We start from the raw sequence: 23,827 nt of genomic DNA, 5'->3' as shown, positions 1-23,827 counted from the left end.
AGTGCATCACAAGGAGTGAAGTTGCGTCTTCTTTTCCTCGCATATGACGGTTCGGGTTCATTCTCTCCTGTTGCGTGGTAAGTGTGGTCCATTCGCAAACTTTATAACTAAAAAAACTTTTCACTACTCTCTATCGATGAACTACTAACACTCTGCTGTTTCCTCCTCCTTATTCCTTCCTTCCGCTGTCTTCGTTGGTTCATTTATACACGCGAAATGCGTTCTCTGGCTGGCCGGATTGTCTGCTCGGTCTGCCGTACATACATGGCGGCGCAAGATGGCGACCTCTCTAAAGCAAGGCCCTTGCTATATATATATATATAAAAGCATAATTATAAGGCTACGAAAACCAAACGAATTTTATTTTATAGCGATTATACACTTGTATAAACATATTAATGGGTAGAATATTCAGATTCAGATTCAGATTCAGATTGACAATAAACCATGCCAAATATTACACACTGGCCCTTTAAGGCCCTACATTCTTGAAGAATGTTTGCCTTTTTTTGGATTCTTCGTTCACAGTGGAGGTATGCCAAAAAAACAAGGTTTTCATCCCACATTCACTATAACACAGGGCGAGTAACTGACATACAAATGACCATTTGCAGGATGAAGTATTCCTTCAATGCTGGTTTAAACTTTTGAAGAAGAAACAGAGCGTTCAGCATCCCTGGAAAAAGTGTGACAGAAAAAAAGAGGACTCTACACTGTATTCATTTAGTTGCTGAATCAAATATCTAGATTACCAAATCCCAGATTCATTTCACTGCTATGACTGTGTCACATATTTGTGGACTAAACCTGGTTGTTATGGTCTGTTTCAGTAAGCACAAAAGCCCTCTATGAAGGTGTGAAAGAGGCTTTCTACCCACCATGCACCCACAAACAAACAGAGGATCAGCACCATAAAAAGGGACCTTTTCAAAAGCGTCATGCAAAGCTGGAAGGCTTGCTGTGTTTAAAAAATAAAACATTTTTTGTACTCTTGATAGCGCTTTGAAAAGTGCTTGCACTTCAAAACTATTACCAGCAGCCGAACATGGGAGTGCGGCGTGAGCTATTTTTGGGGCACACAGCATAACTAAAGCAATGACAAGCCAGCTGTGTTTCCACAGCTTCATGTAGGGAGGAGGCAGTGGAGGGTGAGGAGGGAAAGGAGGAGGGATGAGAAAGCAGTGGTGATTTAATTTAACTGGCCTCATTCAAACCTAAAGTTTACACAAAGTACCTCCTGGGTTTAGGCGTAAGCTCTCTGCTGGGAAGCTGTGATGTTATGTTTTGTTTAGGAGTACAGGGAGGATTGCAGTAAAGGAGAGTTAATCAAAACTTAACTATGTAGAGGAACAAAAACTAGTGGGTTAGGGTTAAATTAAACTAATCTGATAGTGTCAAACAGTTTCATGGGGACTGTGAAAACTGGTTTGAGTACCACTGAAGCTCTGATACATTTTGGCCTGTGTGGTTTATCTTTACCTTTTTATTTCTTTTCAGTTGTCTGAACTGCACAGACAACTTAGCAAGGGTTAAAGTTAGTTACCTATATGTTGTATCTGCTCTGGGACACTAGCTAGTTAGCTAAATGTTGTGTGAGTAATTTAGTCATGTACAGTGTGTACTAATTAGCATGTGACTGTATTAAAAAGTCCTAATGAGACACTAACACAACACAAAATGACTGTGGACTCATTTCAAACTCCACTGACAGCTGAGGGAAGTTTTCCCAAAGCGAGGTTGAAGCAACAGTTTGATTTTGGCTAGCATTAGCAAGATGCTAATTAAAAAAGACACGATAGTTTTGTTTACCTCTGCTGTCCGCAGCGGGGGCGGTTTCTTCAAAGCCAGTTTGAAAGAAGTTTCCATGGCTCCGGTCATTTTCATAACTTCGGCTCAAATCCACCTTTTACTTCCTCTGTAAGGTATCCTCACTCTCACTTCTCCTGGTTGCTCTGTTAGCCGACTCGAGCTTGAACAAACTCACATCCCCGTGTGGATCTTGTCCTCGCCGAGCCGAGCCGAGCATGGATGGAGTTTACCGACCAGGAGCTCCTTCTTCTCCAGGACACACACACACACACACACACTAACTTCACTTTTGACTACTGCGCGTCCGAAAAAGAGTAGACACAACTAAAGTGTGACAGAAAGTTAAACCTACGGGACTTGGAGTCTTGAATTATGTACATGTTTGGTAAAGGAAATATCCACCTCGGTAGCTAGCGTCAGTCAGATCCAGGAGTTCAGATTTAGATCCCTCCTCCTGCAGATCTGAGTGAGCACAGTTGACGACATCTGTCTGCAAGGAGATGGTGCTGCGTTCAGATACCGTCGGAACTAAGTGAATTTAGACCACAGTGACACATTAAATGACTCAAGTGGTAGTTTTTGAATGATCATGTTTCCATACAAATTCTGTATGCACATTAAACCCTCTAGACAATGATTTGCACATTCCTACACAACTGTAGGGGCATATTTTATGTATATGTTTTCATAATGTTATTGCCATGCACCAAATCACCAAGTTAAATCTATTGAATGAGCAATATTCTTGGCAGTAAATTGTTTTTGATTCTGATTGTGATTATGAAATATTGCCAGAGAAAATTAGCATTATTTTGAAAGTTCAAAAAGAACACAACAAAAGTTTTCTTAACATACCTAAGGTGTCTTTTGTGTATTTTGTTTTCTGAGTTTTTGTGGTAAATCACCAAATGGGAAAAACTAAACTTTTAATTCCATCATTTGTATAAAGATATTTAGATTCATAAAAGTATTTTAGATTATCACAGTATTATTAAGCAGTGTGTGTGGTACAGTTTTCCTTATGTGCTCAGCTATTTAAGTTTTAGCACATACGGCTAATTTGGTTTGCCCTTTATTTGTTACAAACAAAATGCTGCAGCTGCACAGATTTTTTTTCACCAAAGACCTAAGCAACAATATGTTGTAGCTATAAACTGGCAACACAGAGTCCAGCTTTGCTCAGCTGCCAGATGCAATCAAGAAAAATCACTTAAACGTCATAACGACATAACTCTTGCTGAGCGTTGGCGAAAAGTGAAAACTACAGGATAAAGTTGTTAAAAAGCACTGTAAGAGTGGCACAAGTAGCCTGGAGATGAATCATAAAGTTATATAGAAGCAATATAGGAAGTTAACATAAACTAAGATCAGCCATCCTAAGCTACAAGTCATATTATATCAATAAAGGCTGTGTGAGCAAAATTCTTGCATGTGTTGAAGTGAGCAAGAGTGCATTTTATTGCTTATGAGTCCCATGTTTTATTCCTAAGACAAATAATGAGCTATTTATTTGTCAAAAGTCACACAGTAGTCTGGATTTAATGGTATAAAAAAGGCGCCTTTGGTTCTTACTTTTGGAGCTCGAGTGTACGAGCTTCAAAAGGAGTCCATGAACGCAGCACAGATCCTCCCTGTGACTCCTGACACTTGTGTGGTCAGGTTGCAACTACACACTCTCAAAACGCGGAGTAATCAGACTACTGAAGTTCATTGAAAGCAATAGCACAATCTAGACGTGCACGTCTTCAGGTTTAGGGTGAAGTTACAGTTAAACTTGAACTGCAAAGCCATGAGCTACTGACGCATATCCAGCTTCAACGCACTTTTCAGAGTTTGATCTAAATTTAGATGAAACGCTTGATTTATCCACCAGTGTCTGAAGTCTCGTGTGTTTTTCTGATCGCTTCCTAAAATAGCTATTCACGTGAAAACAGCGATGTTCTCACTGACAGGACACACTCTCATTTGCTGCCAGTGTATTTGCGCACAGCCAGGACACTCCTTCCTTTATTGCATAACTGTGGTGTGTGTGTGTGTGTGTGTGTGTGTGCTCGTTTCGTTTCAGCTCCTGTGCCGTGAGGAGGGTGGGGTGGAGCCACAGCCAGTTTCAGGGTGGTAAATCCAAAAGGTGGGTGAAATGTGTGATCCAGATGGTGAGCAGTGGAAGTCAGACCACTGCTAATGTAAACAGAAGTGCTGCTGTTGTGCAGAGTTTGACTTACAGCTACTTTCCAGGTTGTTTAAAAAAGAAGTTGTCGTGAGAAACTATTCTGCATGTAGAATTTCTAAAATAAAAGACAGACAATAAAGAAAAAGGAGATTAAGACTCCCCGCAGAGCTAAAACCAGTTAACATGTGCCAGTTATACAATCTTGTGATAGTTTACTTAGTAATTGTGTGAACGCAGACAAGAAACCACAGTTGATAATCTCAGATGTGAAGAAACACAAATCTGGAGCGGCTCCCTTGAACCGGATCCAAGCCTGTGGTTGCACACAAACTTTGGGACGTTGCTTAAGTGCAACATCTTCTACACAGGTACAGAGTGTGTGGTAATATCTACAGCACACTCACTCTGGGTAATCCCACTGTGAGTACACACAGGTCAGTACAGCACTACAAAGGATTTTCCCCCCCCCTTTTCTCTCCTCATCAAATCCCTGATGTGAATTAAAGCACTTGGATCTCTGCTTTTCAGTTTCGGGAGAACGATTTTATATTCACACATCCAATATTTAACTTTTCCAGGATTTTTTCCCCCTTTCATTCTGTGACAGAGAACATTCCCAGAGACGCATAAATTCTTACCATCGGCATCTTTATTGCACAACATTCCCATAAAATTGGGAAAAAATAATCTGAGGAGACAATTCTTAAAAGACATTCTGTACAAATACATGGAAATAAACAGTATGTACAGTCTACATGAACCGTTACACATACCATGGGCAACTGAATAATTTACTCATATACAAAGCCGGAGAAGCAGATATAAATTCATACCTTTTTTTAAACATCATGGCTGGGTTGTACAAAATGTAGGCTGATACAGCGGAGCATCTTCAATGCAGTAACAAGCACGTTTATATCAATTTTACCAGCAAAAATGAGATCTCCAGAAGCTTGTGATGCATTCATGCCACATCTCCGTTAAGACTTGGGTCATATCCAGGGTGCGATTTGAGTGTATGGAAGGAAACTTACACTGCAGGGTTAGTCCTGCTTTTTTTACACAATACAAGCCATTCTCAGCCATCAACAGGCTCAAGCCTGAAACACACTCCAATTTTTAAGGAGGATTCTTTTTAAATTTGTGAACATTTCTTTCCAGAAACCATTTTTATTGAGTTGGCTGCCGGCTAAATCAAACCTTCAAACCTTCTCTTGCTATCAATATAAATTTGCTGGGCTAAAAGCACAGTTTTGTAAAGTGCTGCATGGATCAGCGTATATATTTAAATTTCAGTTCCTTCCTATGTTTGATTTTTAACTCATGTCAACCTACTGTCTGCAATTAAACAATGTAAATATAGATTCATTTCCAATGCCGTCAACCGATGACATAAAAACAATAATAACAATGACATACTTTCCTATTGGCCCCTCTGCAGCGAACACTTTATGCCCAGGAAAGAATCAAAAAACAGAAGCTGTGAAAACAACTGATCCTCCCTTTCTTACGCTCAGCAAATCGCACCCTGGCTATATGGCATAACAACCAAAATCATCTGTCACTGTCATGGAAAACCAAACAGAACACAAAAGGAAAAAAAAAAAAAGTGTGCTACCATAGTTTTGTACTTTGCGTGTTTTAGTGAGAATAACCGTCGTAGAAACATGTTTGAAAATAGTGTTAACCGATACACATTTCAATCCGCTGTAAGGCCTCCTGTGTTCCCCCTCTCGTCTCTCCGCAGCAAACATCGAAGCCGTAAACATCGTAAAAAGGTGGCGAAGCTATAAAAGTGTGAAAATATTTCAGCATTTTGGTTTTAAAATATATATACGTAGATGATGCGTGTTTTAGCTTTTCCACAGTAGAAAGGGACCCTTCTCCTCCCTTGATCACATTCTGAAGCAAAAATATGTGTAACGATCATCTTTAAGGAATTTAACAACTTTCCCTTCTTCTTTTTTTTCTCTTTTTCCAAAGAACACAGCATAGAGTCTGCACGCAGCTGACGCTGACATTCCTCTGATTAAACATGTTAAAAAGTATACCTCAGGGTTTCCTATGGGGCGACTGTAAATGTGTCATCCACAGCCCACATGAAGATCTGAGGTAGTGCTGTACCTATGATAAGAATGTCAAAGCCACTTTTAGCCGTCTCAAAACCAGTTTGTCAAACCAAAAATCACGGTGTGCATCGATTACCCCCATGCGGCCAGAAAATAGGCTTTTAAGTCAGGCGTGCATTGCAATTTGACGAGAAAATAAAATGTGTCATTGAGATATCTCAGGGAAAATTTGGCTTGTAAACAAACACATGAAGATAAATGAAATAACATAGTTGGCATGAGATTGATAAAGTTCTCAATGATATTTACGTCAAAGCAATGTTTAAAAATGTCCATCGGTTTCCTTTAAAATGTAGTCCGTCACTTCGTACGACTGGGTTTAAGATTGTACAGAGAAAAAAAAAAAAGTAGTAGAAGAAACAAAGTCCATTGTTGTTATACTGTAGATATCCTTAAAGTTTTATTCTCATCTGGAAAAAAAAAAACATTATAAAGTCTTTGGCTTTTGTGTCCAAAAATAAAAGAGTCCTGTTTTAAAAGAAACATTCAAACAACTGAAGAAAGGTGACGTCAGGGATGCTTCAGTCATCCGCAGAGCCTCGCTCCATCTGTGGGACTGTGGTCTTTAGCTCCCCCCTGTGGTGCAACAGCAGCATCGCACCAAATTCAGCAGCAGTGGTGGTGGTGGTGAGCGGAGGCGCTGGCTGTGGCTGTGGTCCGTGAAAGACGTGCACTGCTCAGGCTCGAAGCAAAGAAGCCGCTTGGCCCAGGCACGGAGGTCAGGAAACCATGTTGGGAGGGGGGAGGGGGGGGGGGGGGGGGGGGGGGGGGGGGGGGGGGGGGGGGGCCAGCTGCGAAGCATGGACGGCCAGAGGATTTTGGGGCCAGAGAGGCACCAGCCAGGTCTGACTGGCTTCCTCAGGCAGCTCGATGCTTGGGACCTCAGTGCCATTATAGTCTCATAGTAGGATCTGGGCCACGTAGGGGGAGTGAGTGCTGGCCACTGCGGCCAACAGGGGGAGGTCGCTGGACTCGATTCTGCAACGATACCAGAACAACGATCAGGACATAGTAAGAGCCAAATGCCCTACTTAAAGGCAAAAAAGCTGTTTGGCATTGGCAGAGAAGATTTGGCAAATTTTTCATGGGTGCAACACACATACTCAACTCTGCTGCTCATCCCATAAATGCATGTTCCTAACAAATGTGGCACCATTTAAAAGGGAAATAAATAGGCTTTCCAAGGGCATAAGATTTATTGCCAAGAAGCATTGTTACAGCAAAGAAATAATCTACCAAACACAAAGTTCCAAACTCCTGCATCTGTTGCCTCTGCTTCGATGTATACATTAATATGGATAGGTTTTTCATTAACAGATGTCCTGTGTAGTGTCCTTGTTAACAAAAAAAGTTTTGTTCACATTCGGTATTCTACACTAAAACACACTGTGGAGTCTTACAAAGATGTTGAGTGCACTTCCTTCCTCATAAAAAAAATTGCAAAGCTGACCGTTCCTTAAGATTTAAAGCCTGCATTGTTTGCTTTCCCATTTAATCACTCCTCTTCTTCATTGCTGCCATCTGTTGACTACTGACTGGACTATCACATCACGTCACCCACGTTAGTCTGTATTTGCATCCCCATGGGTGTGCATGTGACAAACAAAACAGGCACCCGATCATAAAACAGCTTTCTAGAGGTAAAACGTCCACAGGGTACGTTTCACTGATATAATCAGAACTTTAATGTGCAGCTTTACAGTGCATGTGAGTTGAGAAAAAGGTTAACTGCTTACCCTAAGACCATGCCCAGTTCTTTCACATGGACTCTTGTCTGGCCCTTCAAATACTCAGCAAGCATCTTACTCTTGAAGTAGATTTCCTGCAGGCGGTCCTCAAGGTGCATTATACACTAAAGAGGAAGAAGAACACAGTTGGTAAAGCACAGGAATCAAAGTGGCAATTGCTGTATACTGACAAATAATCCGTGTTTGACTGAAAGGTGTAACATACAAAGTTGGGTGAGAGGTTGAGTTTGTAGAGCTGGTGAGTGGACTGCAATAAGCTGGACACCAGGCTGGACACCAGGACTTCCTTCCCCAGCTTGTTGACGTCCGTGGCTCGTCTCTGACTGCTGGCCACCTGCACTGTCCACTTGTCTGTGTCTGCTACAATGCAGACGGCTTCCGCTATGGGCTCATCCAGTACTGGATGCTGCAGAGGACAAGAACATTCATTTCTTTTAACCAATAAAACAAATGCAAAAAGGAAAAAAGTGTTCTTCACATGTTAATACACGCCTCAAACTCCAAAACAAATGATACATAACAGAGCTATGAGGCAAGTGCTTGTTTTACAGTGACAGTGCACACTAAGGATGTTTGAAATGTTTGAATGTCAGTGAAAACAACAGGTTCAAACACTTCAGTCCTTTACCTGAACAGCATGGGTTAATTCAGCCATGAGGCTCTGCCGTAGCTTATCATCGCTGGGCAACCCATGCAGTACAAAGTCTGGCACATAGGTGGGGCAGTAGCCTCCAAACAGAGACCGGCCAAAATTGGCAATGCTTGGCTTTGAGAAGTTCTCCACCAACTTTGACCTGTAAAATCAAACACATGACATGAGATGTTTGGGGTTTTTTTGGTTTTCAAAAGATAAAGACAGTTTATTATTCTCACTTATTCCCTGTTATCAGTATGGCAATAATTACTGGTTACAATTAAAGCACTTCATACCTGCTCACTGTTTATGAACAGAAAGAGAAAGTCAGCAAAGAAGTCTATGAATGAATGTGTCAGTCCTCTACTCACCCCGGGAAGGGCACCAGCACTTCCTCCTGCCAGTCCTCGGTTTCCTCGCTCTCACTGTCCCCCAGCGCGCTGTCTGAGCTCTCGTTGCGCGGTATCTCCCAGTCGTTGACAGGCACCGCTTTACGCTTTTGGTCCTCTTTGCTGTTGATGCTCCCATCCTGTGGGATGGGGACTGACAACAGAGGACCCTTGTCCTGCTCAGCAGAACAGCCCCTGCAACAGCAGGTGTCAGAGGAATCTGTAGACCCACACCTGCACCTCCTCTGGGCATCCAACAAAGAGTCTCCCTTCCTGCTGGACCCAACCTCTCCACTACCTGAACCTAAACAGAGTCCCAAACCTTGACCCCGACCCGCACTCTGAAAACTGTGACTCCCCAGCTCACCAGATTGGGGGACTCCCGAGGGGTCTAGCAAGTCTTTGTGTATACTGCATGTGGAGCTGGCCTCCTGTTGTTTAGCCAAGTCGTCTATAGTCCTAGTCTCCACAGGGTTCTCCAGGCTGAAATACTCATCAAAATCGTCCATACAGTTTTGACTCCACTGGGGCATTTTACTGGACACCCGCTGTAGGGCTGGAGCCACCTTGGTCTGTTTGGTTTGGTCCTCTGTTGCACTAGTGTTGCTGGTCTTTGAATCCGCTCCTCTCAGCAGCTGCTGCGGTTGCTGTTGATAATGTTGCCCATGATGATGCTGTTGTTGCTGCTGCATTGGGAACAGCTGCTGGTGTTTCTTGAACTTTTTAATATCCTCATCCATCTTTCTCCTGCGGCTCTCTGTGTCCGACTCAGGGGACATGGAGTCTCCAATGAGGAAAGTGACTTTTGTTGCTGGCTCCTCTTCTTCTGTTAGAGTCAAAGCCATGGGCCCCGTCACAGTGCTTCCTGGTATCACTGGTACTGGCACTGCAGCAGCCAGGTTCTTATCTGGGGGCTTCTTCTCTAGAGGGATCCCCAACGGTCGAGGACCCAGCACTCTGGTGGGCTGGTTCCCCGTACCTGCATCCATCCCAGTCTCTGCCCAAGAGTTTTTACTCTCTGTGGTCAAAGGTGTCGGGGATGGACTTGATGCAAGTGTTGCGGGTATGGATGGGACAATAAGTTTCAGGTCTCCCTTGGTCTCTGTATCCAGCACACAGACCTGCTCTCTCGGGGATGCCGAGCCAACACGCAGCACCGTCTCCAGTCTGGCCTCTGTGGCCAGTGGGCTGCTAGACTCCCTACGCATCTCCCCAGGTTCAGCTGCTTCTGTAGTCCTGATAATAGGGTTGTTACCCTGGCTGTGTCCTGACTGAAGCACACTGCTCCTGGACCCTTGACTCTCACTGCTGTCCTCCTCCTCCTCCTCCTCCTCCTCCTCCTCCTCCTCATCCTCCTCCTCCTCATCTTCCTCCTTGGGTGTATCCCCAGCACCATGCTCCACTTCTGTGTCTGTGTATGTGCTGCTCTGGAGGCTATTGTCTGAAGGGTAGCTGCTGTCCTCCGCGTCAGTCTGCCGGCCGTGAGCCCCTTGAGACAAGTAGTCCCCGCTGGGTTTATGGACGGTAACCAGGACATAGTCCGATTCCTCCACCTCTCCTTTCCTTAGGGAGGTGGTGATAAGGGAGCCGGGCATGACAATGGCCTCATCCTCAGCGCTGTCCAGCATGTGGGTCTCTAGCAGCTCAGAGCAGCGGATGAAGTAGGTGAGGACGTAGAGGAGTCTCTGGACCAGCTCCTGTCTGCGGCCTACCACCACTGTCCTTGATAGCCGCACCGGTGACCCAATGGACCCGTACAGGTCTCCTACACAGTGATAGGAAAAGGAAAAAAAACATGAGCTAAATGAGTCTTTAGATATATCACTTAATTTTTTTATTTTTGCAAATGGCAACTTCCCAAACTCATAAAGATATGTTAAAACAATTGATTCTTCTTTTTAAAATTAACATCTGTACATTTATTTCCCAGTGTGCAGTTCTCACCTACGAGCACCAGGTGTCACCATGAACTCACTTTCTGTATGAGTCCCATGTCACTTGAGGTGAAAGTGTGTTTAAAGGATATCCTTACTTGCTATATGCCCCCATCAATCACATACAGCTATACAAACAGTATGCAGAAAATATATAAGAAAAAAAGTCAAGCTTACTGAGGGTGTGTGTGTGTGTATGTCTCACCTAGCTGTGCCCAGAGTGGGTTGTAGGGGTGCGTCTTTGCCAGCATGTCAACACTCTTGGAAGAGTGTTTCTCCAAGAAGATCTTGATTGGGGGCTGCCCGTTGGGCATGACAGTGGGCACCCAGGCCAGATGATTGGTGAGGACAGCGGTCAATAATGCGGGGAGGAATCTGGAATAATAGATTTGGTATGGTCAGCAGACAGCAGAGGAGAATCCAAATTATTTCCTAGCTGAAATGTCTCTTAGTTTCCCTCCTGACCCCGTGTGGTTGGGGCAGATGTTTCCCGATATAGGAAAACTTCAGTCAGATGTTTTCTTGCTCTACTGGACACCACATACACACATCCATTGTTTGCAGCATATACAGAGTGAATGACTCGCACATACGCACACAATCTATTAGCATGATTCACTTCTCAGTCCTGACCACAAGTGTCTACTTCCCTTCCTGTCTCATGACTCAACACTGTAATGGTGGTCAAGTTCAATCATGTGCTAAACACAGTTGTGACTGCGGCAGTCATCAAAACCATGTCATGGGAATACTGCCGGGATGCCTCAGAGAAGACGTAATGTTATACAGTAGGATGAGAGGTTGCCGCGGAGACACCATGCTTCAATCAAGAGTTATCATTATGCAGAAGTAGTTGCGGGTTTTCTCATTCTAACCAGTGCTGGGGGAAATAGTGACTATTACTGAGATGGCATGCTGATAAAGGAACACCAGTTTTTGCCTAGGTGATGCAGTTTCTACTTGAGATTAACATTTATTTTAAAGGTTGTTAACGTTAAACACGCAGTTTTTCTATTATTTTCAATACAACTATTTGCTGTTGGAGCCAGAAACACATTGAACGATATCGTCATAATCATGATTTATTTAAGGCACCAATCAAGCAACAACATCAAATATTCTGCAGGCTTCTAAGTTTAATAGTTGGTCTAAGAGCTTGATTTATTCGACAGTAATCAAGATTAGAAAACACATATCTTTTTAAAACGTTCCCAACTATTCCTTTCCTTTAAGATCAATTTGATGTAATCATTTAGTTCCGAGTACTGAATGCTACTTAAATAAACCGTACTGAATACTGCTGCTATGTTCAATAAAGGCCTTGCTACCAATTCATATATGTACAATTAGCAGTGGTTTGACGTGGCTTTGTAACAGCAACAATAAGCAATTAGAGACTGGCAGGGATCTTCTCATTCACAGCTCCCTCTGAGGCAGACAAACAAATGCAGAGAGGGTGAAACATTCATAGTGTGAGCGTGTGCTTGTGTTTAAGTGTAAGAAAAGGAGAGAAAGGCCATGGACTGTGTGAATGTGGGAGATGGAATGAATAGAGTGTGTGAACCTGCATGTGTTTTCCTGAGTTGATTCGCTCGTCCAGGAAGTACGAGCGCACAAAAGATGTGGAAAAACTGAGCATGTGAAACATTTCTGAGCGCTGCTGTGCGTGTCTTTCCCTCTTTATATTTGCAAGCTTGCTTGATTCCTGTTTGCTCTATTACTGCTTTCCGGCTCAGAGAAAATCAACTGGGGGTGAAGGGTCTGGTTTCCACAATAGGTGGCTTTGCTGTGGCCACATGACTGTTCAAAACCACTGTGCAATATGATAGGTGTGAGTCTGAAAATGCATTCTAATGTAGTTCTTTTTCTTTTTAGAAATGCAGCGACTGATGGCGGACTAGGTGTGAGTACAAGTGGACACTCAACTGGTTCTTGGAGGCCTGCTCCATCAGCAGGGAGAGCTCCCTCATGAAGTGACCGCAGAGCTGGTTCTTCTCCGACGCTCCAGACATCATAGTCAACCAGACGGGCTCAGCCACTCGGGGCATGGTGTAGAGGTCGCAGATGGTCATCCTGTAGATGAGGTATGGCGAGGGAGGGATGAAAGAGGGAGAGGGCATGGAGAGAGCGAATGAAAGGGAAGGAGGGGAAAAAGAGAGAAAACAGACAGGGAGGGGGAACAGACGTGTTATTGTCTCTCGGGGTAAACAAAAGAGATCTCAGTTCACAGAGCTTCGCTGTCTGCACTGAGGCCATGGGAGACCCTGGTTGTGTGTGTGTGTGTGTGTGTGTGTGTGTGTAACAGTCCGACGAGCTTGCACACACTCACACACACACACACAACCCTGTCTCTGTACAGTGCGCATGTGTGCTTGTATCTATCTGTATGTAGCTCAGTTGGTGCATTTGTCCATTGAGAAGGACTGGAGTTTCCATGGAACGTGGGGCGTGTTGGTGAGCATGTCTCGGCTTAAGGCCAAGCTTTGACACAGAGGCAGAGGGGAATCTCTGCAGCCCGAGGAATGTGGAGAATCAGGCGTTTTCAGTCGGAGCTGAAATATGGGCTGCAGCTGGTGGATTCTGGGTTTGAAAATGCAAAACTGTTTGGAAAATCAAAAAAAAGATGTGCTTACTCTAACTCCATGCAAACATATAAAGTGAATCCATACAACTGCAATCTTTAGCAAACACAGATAATGCACGCGCATAGCCAGGCTAATTTAAAGTAAACTATAATAAACGTAACCAGCTGCTATCACCCCAGGTTATCTCTCAAGACTTTGCAGGTCCTACTGATAAGGAATAAAAACTTAGTGCTGTTTTTCAAGCTTCATGTAGAGGAAACTGCAGGTCTTAGATTGTAAACAAGGTTAATTCTGCAGTATACTCACAACCTCTTTGACCTATAAAGAACCTGCTGACAGAGGAGATGTGGACAGGCTGCATGCTGAGAGAAAACGCAGGTGTCACACACTGAATGTGACCTTCACTAGCTCTTCAAAATTCCAGTAATCAAGCTAGTCTAGGTTGAGGTATATTTTCAAAGAAAACAGGAACACTGTGCAATTTTTGTTTATGAGTTTATGAGAAGAAGTTAACTGGATGCAAAAAGAAGAACTAACGACTTCAACTGCATCGCAATATAGTTGTTGCAAGGAGTTCTTTTTTGACTTAACTGTTAAGTGTTGTAACTCCAAACCACCTCTGTAGATTCATAGCAACACAATGATAGTTACTGTGGTCGTGTGTAAGGATGCAAATACTGAGAAAATTGCTTGATTGACTGTCTTTACGTTTTCTTTAATAGCTAAATGTTGCTTTATAATGTAAATTAAGCACAAAAAGTAAGGAAATGTGTGTTTGGTAGATTGTGTCTTTGTTGTAACAATGCTTCTTGGCAATAAATCTTATACTGTTGGAAAGCCTGTTTATTTCCCTTTTAAATGGTGCCACATTTGTAAGGAACATGCATTTGTGGGATGAGCAGCAGAGCTGAGTATGTGGGTTGCGCCCATGAAAAATTTGCCAAATCCTCTCTGCCAATGCCAAACAGCTTTTTTTGCTGTTGACTCTTGTTTGGTGTTGTTTGGTGGATTGGATGATTGAAGTCTGAAGAAACAAGATGTATTGGCAATTTAACAATTTATTCATTTAACAGACAGGAGCCTCAGTAGCGTGTGGAAGAACCATACACAGCCACAACAGCCCGGCACCTCCTCCTCATGCTGGTCACCAGCCTGATCACACACTGCTGTGGGTTGGCATCCCATTCTTCAACCAGAATTTGTCGCAAGTCAGCCAACATGGTTGTGTCAGTCACTCTGGCATGAACAGCACACCCAAGCTGATCCCACAAGTGTCCAATGGGGTTGAGGTCAGGACTGCTGGCAGGCCATTCCATCCCCTCCACTCCCAAATTCTGGAGGTAGCCTCTGATAAACCCCGCTCGGTGGGGGCGAGTGTTGTCATCCTGGAGGATAGAGTTCAGTCCCAGACTGTGGAGATATGGGATTGCCACTGGTTGCAGAATTTCATCTCGATATCTCTCTGCATTTAGATTGCCTCCAATGATGACAACCCTGATTTTTCCAGTGAGGGAGATGCCGCCCCACACCATCACACTGCCTCCACCAAAAGATGTTACTCTATCAGTGCAGCAATCAGTTCTCCGTATCTTCTCCACACTTTGACCCTACGATCCAACCTCCGTAGGGCAGAATCAGGACTCATCGCTGAACATAACATTCCTCCACATGTTCAGGTCCCAGTGCACGTGTTGCAGACACCAGCGCAAACTGGCCTGATGGTGAAGGGCAGTCATGGCAGGCCTCCTGGCAGCCCTATGAGAACGGAGATTGGCTGCGTGAGATCTGTTCCAGATTTGTCTGGCCAGAGAGCCGTCGGCAATATCATCCTGCAACCCTTGACTGCAAATCTGTTGAAGACTGCCTACGGTTCCTAAGTGCGACAGGATGAGGAAACGGTCTTATTGGGGTGCCGTCTTCTTGGGACGCCCATTGTCTCTGACAATGCTGTTATACGGAACTTGGCCTTCAGTGCGCAGATGACAGGGCCCACTCCAAATAATGCCTCAACTTGGTTTTGCAGAACACCATCTTGAAGTTGCCCTATCGCACGGGCCCTATCCAGATCAGTCAAACGTGGCATGCTGATTCTTAGAGCAGACACCAACTGACCACTGTAGCAGGGCCCATGCTCATACCTGGGGGTACCAGAAGCTCAAAACAAGAGTCAATAGCAATGGCAAAAAAAAAAAGCTGTTTGGGATTGGCAGAGATTTGGCAAATTTTTCATGGGCAACCACATACTCAGCTCTGCTGCTCATCCCACAGATGCATGTTCCTTACAAATGTGCTACCAAAAAGGGAAATAAACAGGCGTTCCAGGGGTTTAAGATTTAGTGCCAAGAAGCATTGTTACAATAAAGAAACAATCTACCAAACACACATTTCCTTACTTTTTGTGCTTAGTTTAGATATAAATCTTTAGTTTGATTAAATGTTTAATTAATCAAAGAAATAAGTCATTCAACCAGTGTTTTACAAAACTTACAACAGACTCCAGTTTGACTTTTGCATGAGATCATTAGATAATCTGAGCTTGACTAATCAAAGTCTTTACGAGAATTAATCAATCACTGCTGAATCATTAATTAACAGCAGGGAGAGGCCACAGTAGGGCAAACTAGAATGGACTTGATGTCATTTGTAACTCTGCACACCCAAAACATGTACCCGACTCTCTTTACATCTCGTTGTCAGCAGGGCAGCACAGATGATCCGGCATTTGGCCTGCAGCATCAAATGACCTAATAATGCTTTATTCATTCCTGTGTTATAAACAGGCTGACTTATACGTGGCCTTTTCCTGCCCCACGGGACCTTGCTGTGTCTGGTGTACATTCACCTACTGAAAGCCCCCCCAGTGGGCTGAAGGGGTGAGCTGGTGCTTGATGAGTGGTAGATCTTGTCTGTCTGCAGCAGCTGTTCAGGTGAACTTTAAAGAGCGCGGCTGTGATGTGAAATTAAACTGTTGTGTCAGATTTTAATTACCTCACTATGGAGGGAAGCAATGCAAACAATTCTGACCTCATCTGTGGCTTCGGACTTATGTTGTGTTTACCTTTGCCAACATAAACAGCCTTGTAAATATTGCAAGTTAAAGCTGTGCAGTTATGGTCATTGAAATATTCTGGATCCAATAACTATTCAATATCTCAGCTTGGGCTAAAATTGCATTTTTAGCATCGGCTCATACATTAGCACCTTCATGCATGTATTTTTTTTTAGGTAAAAATAAATGTTAGTGATTTAGCACTCAGTCAGATGTTTAGTATAAAATAGAAAATTCTGCATTATAAATTTTGCCGGGGTGGATTTTAACTGCTATTTGGTCACCCTTTTTAAGCTTTGATTCAGTTCACTTTATGCTCTGAATTACCCACAGTTACTGATGGCTGCCATTTGGTGCATATGTTTATCCAAGGTGCTTTAGAGAAGGATAAGTGCACTTTCTCATGCATGTGTGCTAAAATGGGAATTAGACTCCTAACCCTTGTGTGTTAAGTGTTCCTCTCTCTCAGTGGCCCTGCTTTTTTCTCTTAACTGTAAACCCTAACATAACCCCAGTATAGGCTGGTGTGACTTTTATGTTCACATGCCTCTGCTAAGTACGCAGCTTATCTTTGCCAGCATGCGTGGGTATGTGAGCATGCCCACCCTCCAACTACGTCAAAGCAGAATCAGCATCAAGCAAAGGCATTTCTTCCAGTTTCCTTCTGTAATGTTCCATGAAGTCAAAACCCCTTAATGGCAAAGGTGGTTACACTTATATTTAGCTGCTGTCTGAAGGTGAGATTTTACAGATATTTTGTTTGTCCCCGGCAATAGCTTTCCTCCTGCTGGCACTCGCATATTATTTACTATTCTGGTGCTCGTGGCCAGTGTCTGAGGTAGATAGGGTTGCCACTCTGGAGGCTTGGGTTGCTGTGGCCAGCTGCCAACAGGCATATGACTGCAGCAATAAGGGGACCTCAGACAGGGCATTGCCTGCCAGTGTGAGTTTGTGTGTGTGTGTGTGTGTGTGTGTGTGTGTGTGTGTGTGGCCAGTGAAAGTCGTGGTGGGGGCAGGCATGTGTGCACGCACTTGGAATAACTTAAAATAAGTTTGCGTGATTTATGAGTACCAAACAGTCATACTGTACTGACAGCCATGTCTCCGTCATACACATAAACACATTTTTAGAATCTAGTCGGTACAAATTTATGATTGAATATCTGATGTCATAACAAATAAAACATTAAATCATTCTTGGAACCTGAAAAGAGCATCATCGATATACCGGGTAGTTGTGGTGCAGAGTTGAGAAGTAACTGGTAGCTTCTAAAATGTCAGCCAGATAAGCTTCCCTAAACACAACCAAAGCCTTGGAGCAAGACTCCCAGCATGCATTGCAGTTACAATGCAATATCTGGTTTGCACAAGACAGGTAGAGAACAGCGTGTTCCTCCTTTCTTTAACCCGACATATTTCAACATGTCTCACTGGAGCTGAGTATCATGTTATTGTTTCAATAATCGATTCATTTAACAGGGAACAAACTAGCAGTGAGGGAGGGCAGGGAGTGTTAGCATCACACTATCCTCACACGTAAACCACAGTGAGTATTCATTAATTATTGATTGCTGCGATACCTCAGCACACTGCATCAGTAACAGGAGCGGAATGACACAATCCGTTACCTCACCTCTGTCGTCTTCAGATTCCCTAAATTCACCTTGTTATATACAGACACTACCTGCTCACTGACAGCTATCGTGTAGCCTGTGCTAACATCATTAGAGCAATGAACAGCAGCATTTCATTTAACAAAGGGGCATTTAAGGAAACATTTATGACAGTTATATCTTAAAGTAATGGGACCATTGCCTGGTGGACATAAGAAATATTACAGAAGAAAAATGTTTTCCTGTAGACCACATTTATAGATGAGCTGCTTCTTTTGTCTGCAGGCCACAGCAGCTGGTGAATATCAGATGTTATCAGCAAAAACACTGTTTACCGCCTGCGTGATGTACTAAAAAGACACTCTAAATGGTGCCTGGTAACCCAGTAGCTTAACAAACTATGCTCGGAATGAAAGGCACGTGAAAAATACTCAGTGTCATTAAGGCTACCCAAATGTTGGTGCCATAACATGAGTCACACAGGATTGGTATGGGTACTTGGTGACCTACTTTAGGGAACATTAGAGGGCTAGGTCTCGGATAAAATGCATGGTAAGCCCTTTAGATGTGGGTGAACTTTGTTTTGAAGGACTTCAAATGGGAAATCTGTGATGCCAAAGTTTGTTTTACTGGAATAAATTCTATAAAAGCTGCTGATAAATCCTACTGTGGAAAACATAAAAAACAAAAGAAGAATATTATGGAAGATATGACATCATTTGCCGTAAGCTTAGTTTCACGCCTATTTTTCCTCTCCTCTTTCCCACTGCCGCACCAATATTCTAAATGTTCTTAACCTCTCCGTTCTTTTTCTATCACACCTGCATCTCCTGCCAACATTTCTTCACCACCAGGAAACAAAATCCTACAAACCACACAGTTTGCAAGTGTTGCTAACGACAAAATAAATGATACATGTAGCATCCGGTTCCTGGAAACTGATTTTAAATGTCACATTTTTCCTAAGTCTCCATGATGTGAAATCTTGCTATGTACCCAGGAATAGAGTTGTGTTTGGCCGCAGTACATATAAACCGAGTGACACTGTGACGTTGGTTTTGGTGAGCTTTGAGAGTTTGAGAATAAATGTTCAGTAAAAAGAAACTGTGAGCGACTGTGTTGGTCCCATTGTTGTCATTTATGTCCGACTGCTGAATCCTTGTGTTATATCGCAGGATAATCTCAGTTACAAAAATATTATGTTATAAAGTACTATGATGAGTAAGTAACTATGATGTAAGGTGTTGTTGCAGGAGAAATAAGGAAAAAATTATACAAGATTATTGTCTTTGTCACAGTGAGTAAATCTGAGTTGTTGCCTAACCTGAACTCGTTCAGTCCATCCACCATTCGACTGTAAGCCAAGGCTCTCTGGCTGGCATCAGCTGACCGTCGACTCATCTTCATGGCCTTGAGAGTGAAACGACACACATGCACTTTGAGATATTTGGCACTGAAGCCGACAAAGTTAGAGGAAAGGTGGAGCAAGGAATTTGTGAGGGAGACGAGAGGAAGAGGGGGGGCTGGAGGGAAGATGGAGGGTAAAACTGGAAGTCACCCAGAGCTCTGACGGTGCCAACAATAGACACCAGTAAACAGAACTGCAGATATACAAGGTATGACCATTGACCAGTCAATCTGACAGCAACTCTGCTCATTACAACAGCAGAGGGTGTAAGGTTTGCATTCAATACTATTCATGTCTCACTGCTAACTGGATTTCACTGACAGGCTCATCTTCACAGTGTCAATCAGGGAGGTGATGATGAATATAAATACAAGAAAACTGTCATCTTCCACTGAAAAGCATGATGGGAAATAAACTAACACATCAAAACAATCATCTTTGGAGTAACTAAATAGGTAACTGCTGACATCAGTGAAGGAGAACACAAAAAACAACCAGCTGATTTGTACCAGCAGTTAATTCACCTGTTCGATAGCGCTCTTGAGCTTGTTCATGTGGCTTTCAAAGAGAGGGAAGTGGGAGAAAAAGAAATCCTGGAAGCGGTTGTTCTCCTCAAGGTTGGGGGACAGCATGAAGATGACCCCGATGGCAATCTTCTTCTTCCGAGCCACGCCAAGGCTTGGTCCACCGCTTTCGTCAGACATGTTGAAGCTCTCCTCGACTGACCTGATCAGGACAAGACACACACGGGGTGAACTTAGGAGCAGAGGCAGATCCGATACAAAAATAAATCTGACTCCTTGGGGTTTTGCCCATGAAGGTCATAAAGATATATATTACCCAACATTTTACATCATGGGTTAGAATACTGTTTCACTCTCCTTTGGCAAGTGTCTTTCTTGTACCTTTGCAGCAGGTTAATACTGCTTAGATGTTACCAGTAAATATTCTTCACACAACATTTCTACCTGTTACAACAGTTAAGCCGATAATTATACTTAGACACATCTGTTAAGCAAAGAAAAGGTGTAAAAACACTTTTAATCCTGGTCTTTTTTTACTGTTTCAGCTGGCAAACAAGACGCTTTGGCGCTGCTGAACTAGAGTGCCTGGAAGATTAGAGCACTCAGAGGCTGACAGCTGCATTTGCAGTGACAGGCCAACACAGCATCCTGTCTAGTCACAGCACTCTGTGTGTGTGTGTTTGTGTGTGTGTGTTTTTGAGCGCAGTTATTAGTGCATAGCAGCAGTGTGTGTCATTTTCCCAGCTGCCTGCTGGATTCTGAGGAAGTCCTAGCAAGATAAACTTTACAAAAGCCTGTCGGAGCAAGGCCCTAAATAAGGAAGAAAAATGGGGGGGGGGGGGGGGGTCAGCAACTGGGAGAGACTCTGTTCAGTGTGCGTTTGGAAAGTGCAGAAAAAAAACACAGAGCTTAAACACTTGTCCCTGTCTCCAAACGGGCACTATAACTACTCTCTGGGCCTGTACACACGCTGTATTTGCACCTCAAATCCATTGTTTTCAATTAAGACATGCAGAAGGCATGCTCATAAGTGAGACCGACTCTGGCGCGGCACACAAGCGCTCCTCAGGGCCTAACAGCTACGCCTTGAGGTAAATAAATTTCAACTGTTGGAACATAGCAACATGCACCACATCATGTGATGAGAAACGGGTAGTGTCATTTCAGTGCAGAGCTTTACATCTCTCCCACAGACAACATTTTAGGTCCAATACACACTTAAAAAACATGCCCTGGAAGAAAATCAGAACCTAACTTGGAATTTCTAGTCAGTAGACTATGTATGCTAAGTTACCATAACCAGCACTGTATCAACCTCAGACGCAACCTGCCTCCGCGCCCTTGAAAGTTGACACAGAGTAGACAAGACTAGGACCCAGTGCCCAACCTCGCTTTTCCAGGTTCCAGTTTAAGACGTGGCGTGTGTCCCCGCCCTAAGTGTGTGCATGTGCGTATGAAAGATTTGACTCTCTATTGCTGTTCACACATATTGATTGTACTTGCACTGCATTTATGATTGTATGTGTCTCACCATCGGGGGAAGACGCCATTCTCCAGGCTGGTGGTTTGGCTGCGGAGCCATCGGCGTTGGTAACTGGACGCACAGCTGCTGGTCAGGGAGGAGCCCGGAGACGGGAAGGGAGTGATCAACAGGCTGCTCAGAGACGCTAAAGGGCGGAGAGAAGGATTGGACGTGGATAGAGGAGAGAAATTAGGGGAGCAAGAAAGAGAAGGAGAGCAGAAGGGAACAGGGAGCAGATGGAAGGAATGGTGGGTGACACAAGAGCAAAAGGACAAGAGTGAGTCAGACAACAAGTGTGTAGGGTTACTCATTCTCAATGACACACTGTACACACACACACACACACACACACACACACACACTACCACACAGAGCGAGACAAAAAATCTTGAGGAAAGTGACTGTTCTTACTAAGACAAAGAACTTGAAAAGGGCAAAAGTAACAACACACAAAGACACACAAACACACTTTGAACCACACACATCCCTCTCTCTTCTTTTCCTGTAATTTGCTGGATAGTTTCATATGAGATCTAATATCAGTCAACTGCAGTCACATGCTGCAGTTGTTGGAAAACCTGGCTTTACACCAGGCTGACACGGTAATAACAACCTACCCACACACAGGACTCAAGCCCTGATCACCGGGTTATTTACAGCACAGGCAGCACGCACTGATCAATGGTCACATGAGCCATTTACACAGTGTGTGATCTTTAGAGACAATGAGAGATAACCTTAATTATAATGTATGAAAATAAACCTGTGGGAGTTGCAGAAAAGCTACAATAATAGAAAAAGTAGACGGGGTGAGACTTTGTGTCACAGAGGAGCGTGTATGTATTTGTGTGTCAGACTAAGCTGAAGAGCTCTCCAGTCCAACCGCAGTGGGGAGGAGGAGAGAGGGGAGATGAGAGGACGAGGCTTGAATTAGAAGCTCATTTACTAGTAGCAGGTTTTGAGCTGCTATATTTAATCCTCTGCATGTGACCCGGGTTTGAGCAGAAAGCACAATTCCCCTCATACCAGTCATGCCAGTGGGGCATGGTGGTGTTTGTAGAGGGGGGGTAGGGGCAGAGTGGGGGGAGGCAGGGGTCAGTTTCCATTGCACAAGGTTTTCCAGGCTCTAGAGGTCCTGTAAACACCTCCGCAGTGTCTTCCACCCATTCATCTTTCTTTGTGGTATTAGGTCAAAACATGTAAATCTTTTTTCAGCAGTGGAGAGAGGAATTAATTACCCTGCATCTCCCTTTATCACTTTTCCTTTCCACACACACCCCAGTCAGCCTCGTGAGGCTTCACCTATGGGTGGATTTAATGAATGGAAAACTGCGTGCATGTGTGTCTGCATGCCACAATAGTGAAGTCGTAGCTTAGGACCACTGTTAAAGTAACCAGCGCTTATGTAACTGTTCATGCTCTTGACCTAGAACAGTGACGTTAAAGAAGGTCAACCATTTTGACCCACAACGCGCTTTAATAGTAAAAAATTAGTTGCATCCTTCGTGTTTTGGGGCAAACAATAAGAGACAAAAAAAATTCTGGCGCCTATGATGTGTCTGAGGTGAAAACAAGAAGACAGAAACGTTCTATGAAGTAATTTCCTGTCTCACACTCGTTCTTCTCTGTTCCTTTGCCTCTTTAGTCTCAACAAGAATAAATGTAAACCCAATTCAAAGCTCAAGTGTAGGGCTGAAAGCACACCTAGCTGTGTTGAGTGTAGGTCAATCCAGGCTTAGGCTCATAGTCGCATTAACCTACCTGACCTGGCGATGCCACTGTCCCTCTCGTCGTAAAGCCCTCGGCCAGGCATGTCCATGGGGTGACTGTGGCCTGGAGGAAGGGAGGAGGAAGGAGGAGAGAGAAAGTGAAGGGTTGGATTAAGGGTAAAGGAAGGGGTTAAGACAGAGGGCAGATGGATGCAGAGGTCAAAGGTAGATGCGTAAGAGAAAGGACAGATAGAAGAAAATCAAGCATAATAGAAATTAGATAAAGATTAGGAAGGAAAGGAAAGGAAAGGAAAGGAAAGGAAAGGAAAGGAATTGAATGGAATGGAATGGAATGGAATGGAAAGGAAAGGAAAGGAAAGGAAAGGAAAGGAAAGGAAAGGAAAGGAAAGGAAAGGAAAGGAAAGGAGGGCAAAAAAGAGACAAAGATCAATGTGTGAGAAACACAAACTGTAATCAACACAATGGAGCACCAGTCATGCTGAGGATGCTCTTATTATCACCAATCAGAGCCTTGTAATGCTCTTCTACTTCATAAACAAATACAGAGGTTTATGCTTTTGGATGCTTCACATGCTCAGCATCC

The 23,827-nt window shown here is 43.7% G+C and overlaps 2 protein-coding genes across 9 annotated transcripts in view; both read right to left on the bottom strand.

Annotated features, from left to right (window-relative positions):
• The window catches only part of LOC126388377 (rap guanine nucleotide exchange factor 6), a 183,240-nt gene extending 180,979 nt beyond the window's left edge, over nucleotides 1-2,261 (bottom strand). For all 6 annotated transcript variants that reach the window (XM_050041484.1, XM_050041485.1, XM_050041487.1 and 3 more), the window contains exon 1: nucleotides 1,810-2,261. In XM_050041484.1, coding sequence (XP_049897441.1) covers nucleotides 1,810-1,884 — 75 coding nt within the window. In that variant the 5' untranslated portion in view covers nucleotides 1,885-2,261. The remainder of the gene's footprint in view (nucleotides 1-1,809) is intronic.
• Nucleotides 2,262-4,609: 2,348 nt separating this feature from the next.
• Nucleotides 4,610-23,827, bottom strand: part of fnip1 (folliculin interacting protein 1) — a 43,136-nt gene continuing 23,918 nt past the window's right edge. For all 3 annotated transcript variants that reach the window (XM_050041491.1, XM_050041493.1, XM_050041492.1), the window contains 11 exons: nucleotides 23,276-23,347; nucleotides 21,524-21,659; nucleotides 19,993-20,194; nucleotides 19,385-19,470; nucleotides 12,740-12,886; nucleotides 11,019-11,188; nucleotides 8,862-10,644; nucleotides 8,485-8,650; nucleotides 8,062-8,262; nucleotides 7,845-7,960; nucleotides 4,610-7,086 (listed from right to left, as the gene is read on the bottom strand). In XM_050041491.1, the coding sequence (XP_049897448.1) occupies nucleotides 7,008-7,086; nucleotides 7,845-7,960; nucleotides 8,062-8,262; nucleotides 8,485-8,650; nucleotides 8,862-10,644; nucleotides 11,019-11,188; nucleotides 12,740-12,886; nucleotides 19,385-19,470; nucleotides 19,993-20,194; nucleotides 21,524-21,659; nucleotides 23,276-23,347 (3,158 nt within the window). In that variant the 3' untranslated portion in view covers nucleotides 4,610-7,007. The remainder of the gene's footprint in view (nucleotides 7,087-7,844; nucleotides 7,961-8,061; nucleotides 8,263-8,484; nucleotides 8,651-8,861; nucleotides 10,645-11,018; nucleotides 11,189-12,739; nucleotides 12,887-19,384; nucleotides 19,471-19,992; nucleotides 20,195-21,523; nucleotides 21,660-23,275; nucleotides 23,348-23,827) is intronic.

This window comes from Epinephelus moara, chromosome 3, assembly GCF_006386435.1.
Source record: "Epinephelus moara isolate mb chromosome 3, YSFRI_EMoa_1.0, whole genome shotgun sequence".
In the NCBI taxonomy this organism is placed as follows: domain Eukaryota; kingdom Metazoa; phylum Chordata; class Actinopteri; order Perciformes; family Serranidae; genus Epinephelus; species Epinephelus moara.
Note: the sequence above shows the minus strand (reverse complement) of the source record. Positions and strands in the feature narration are given on the sequence as shown.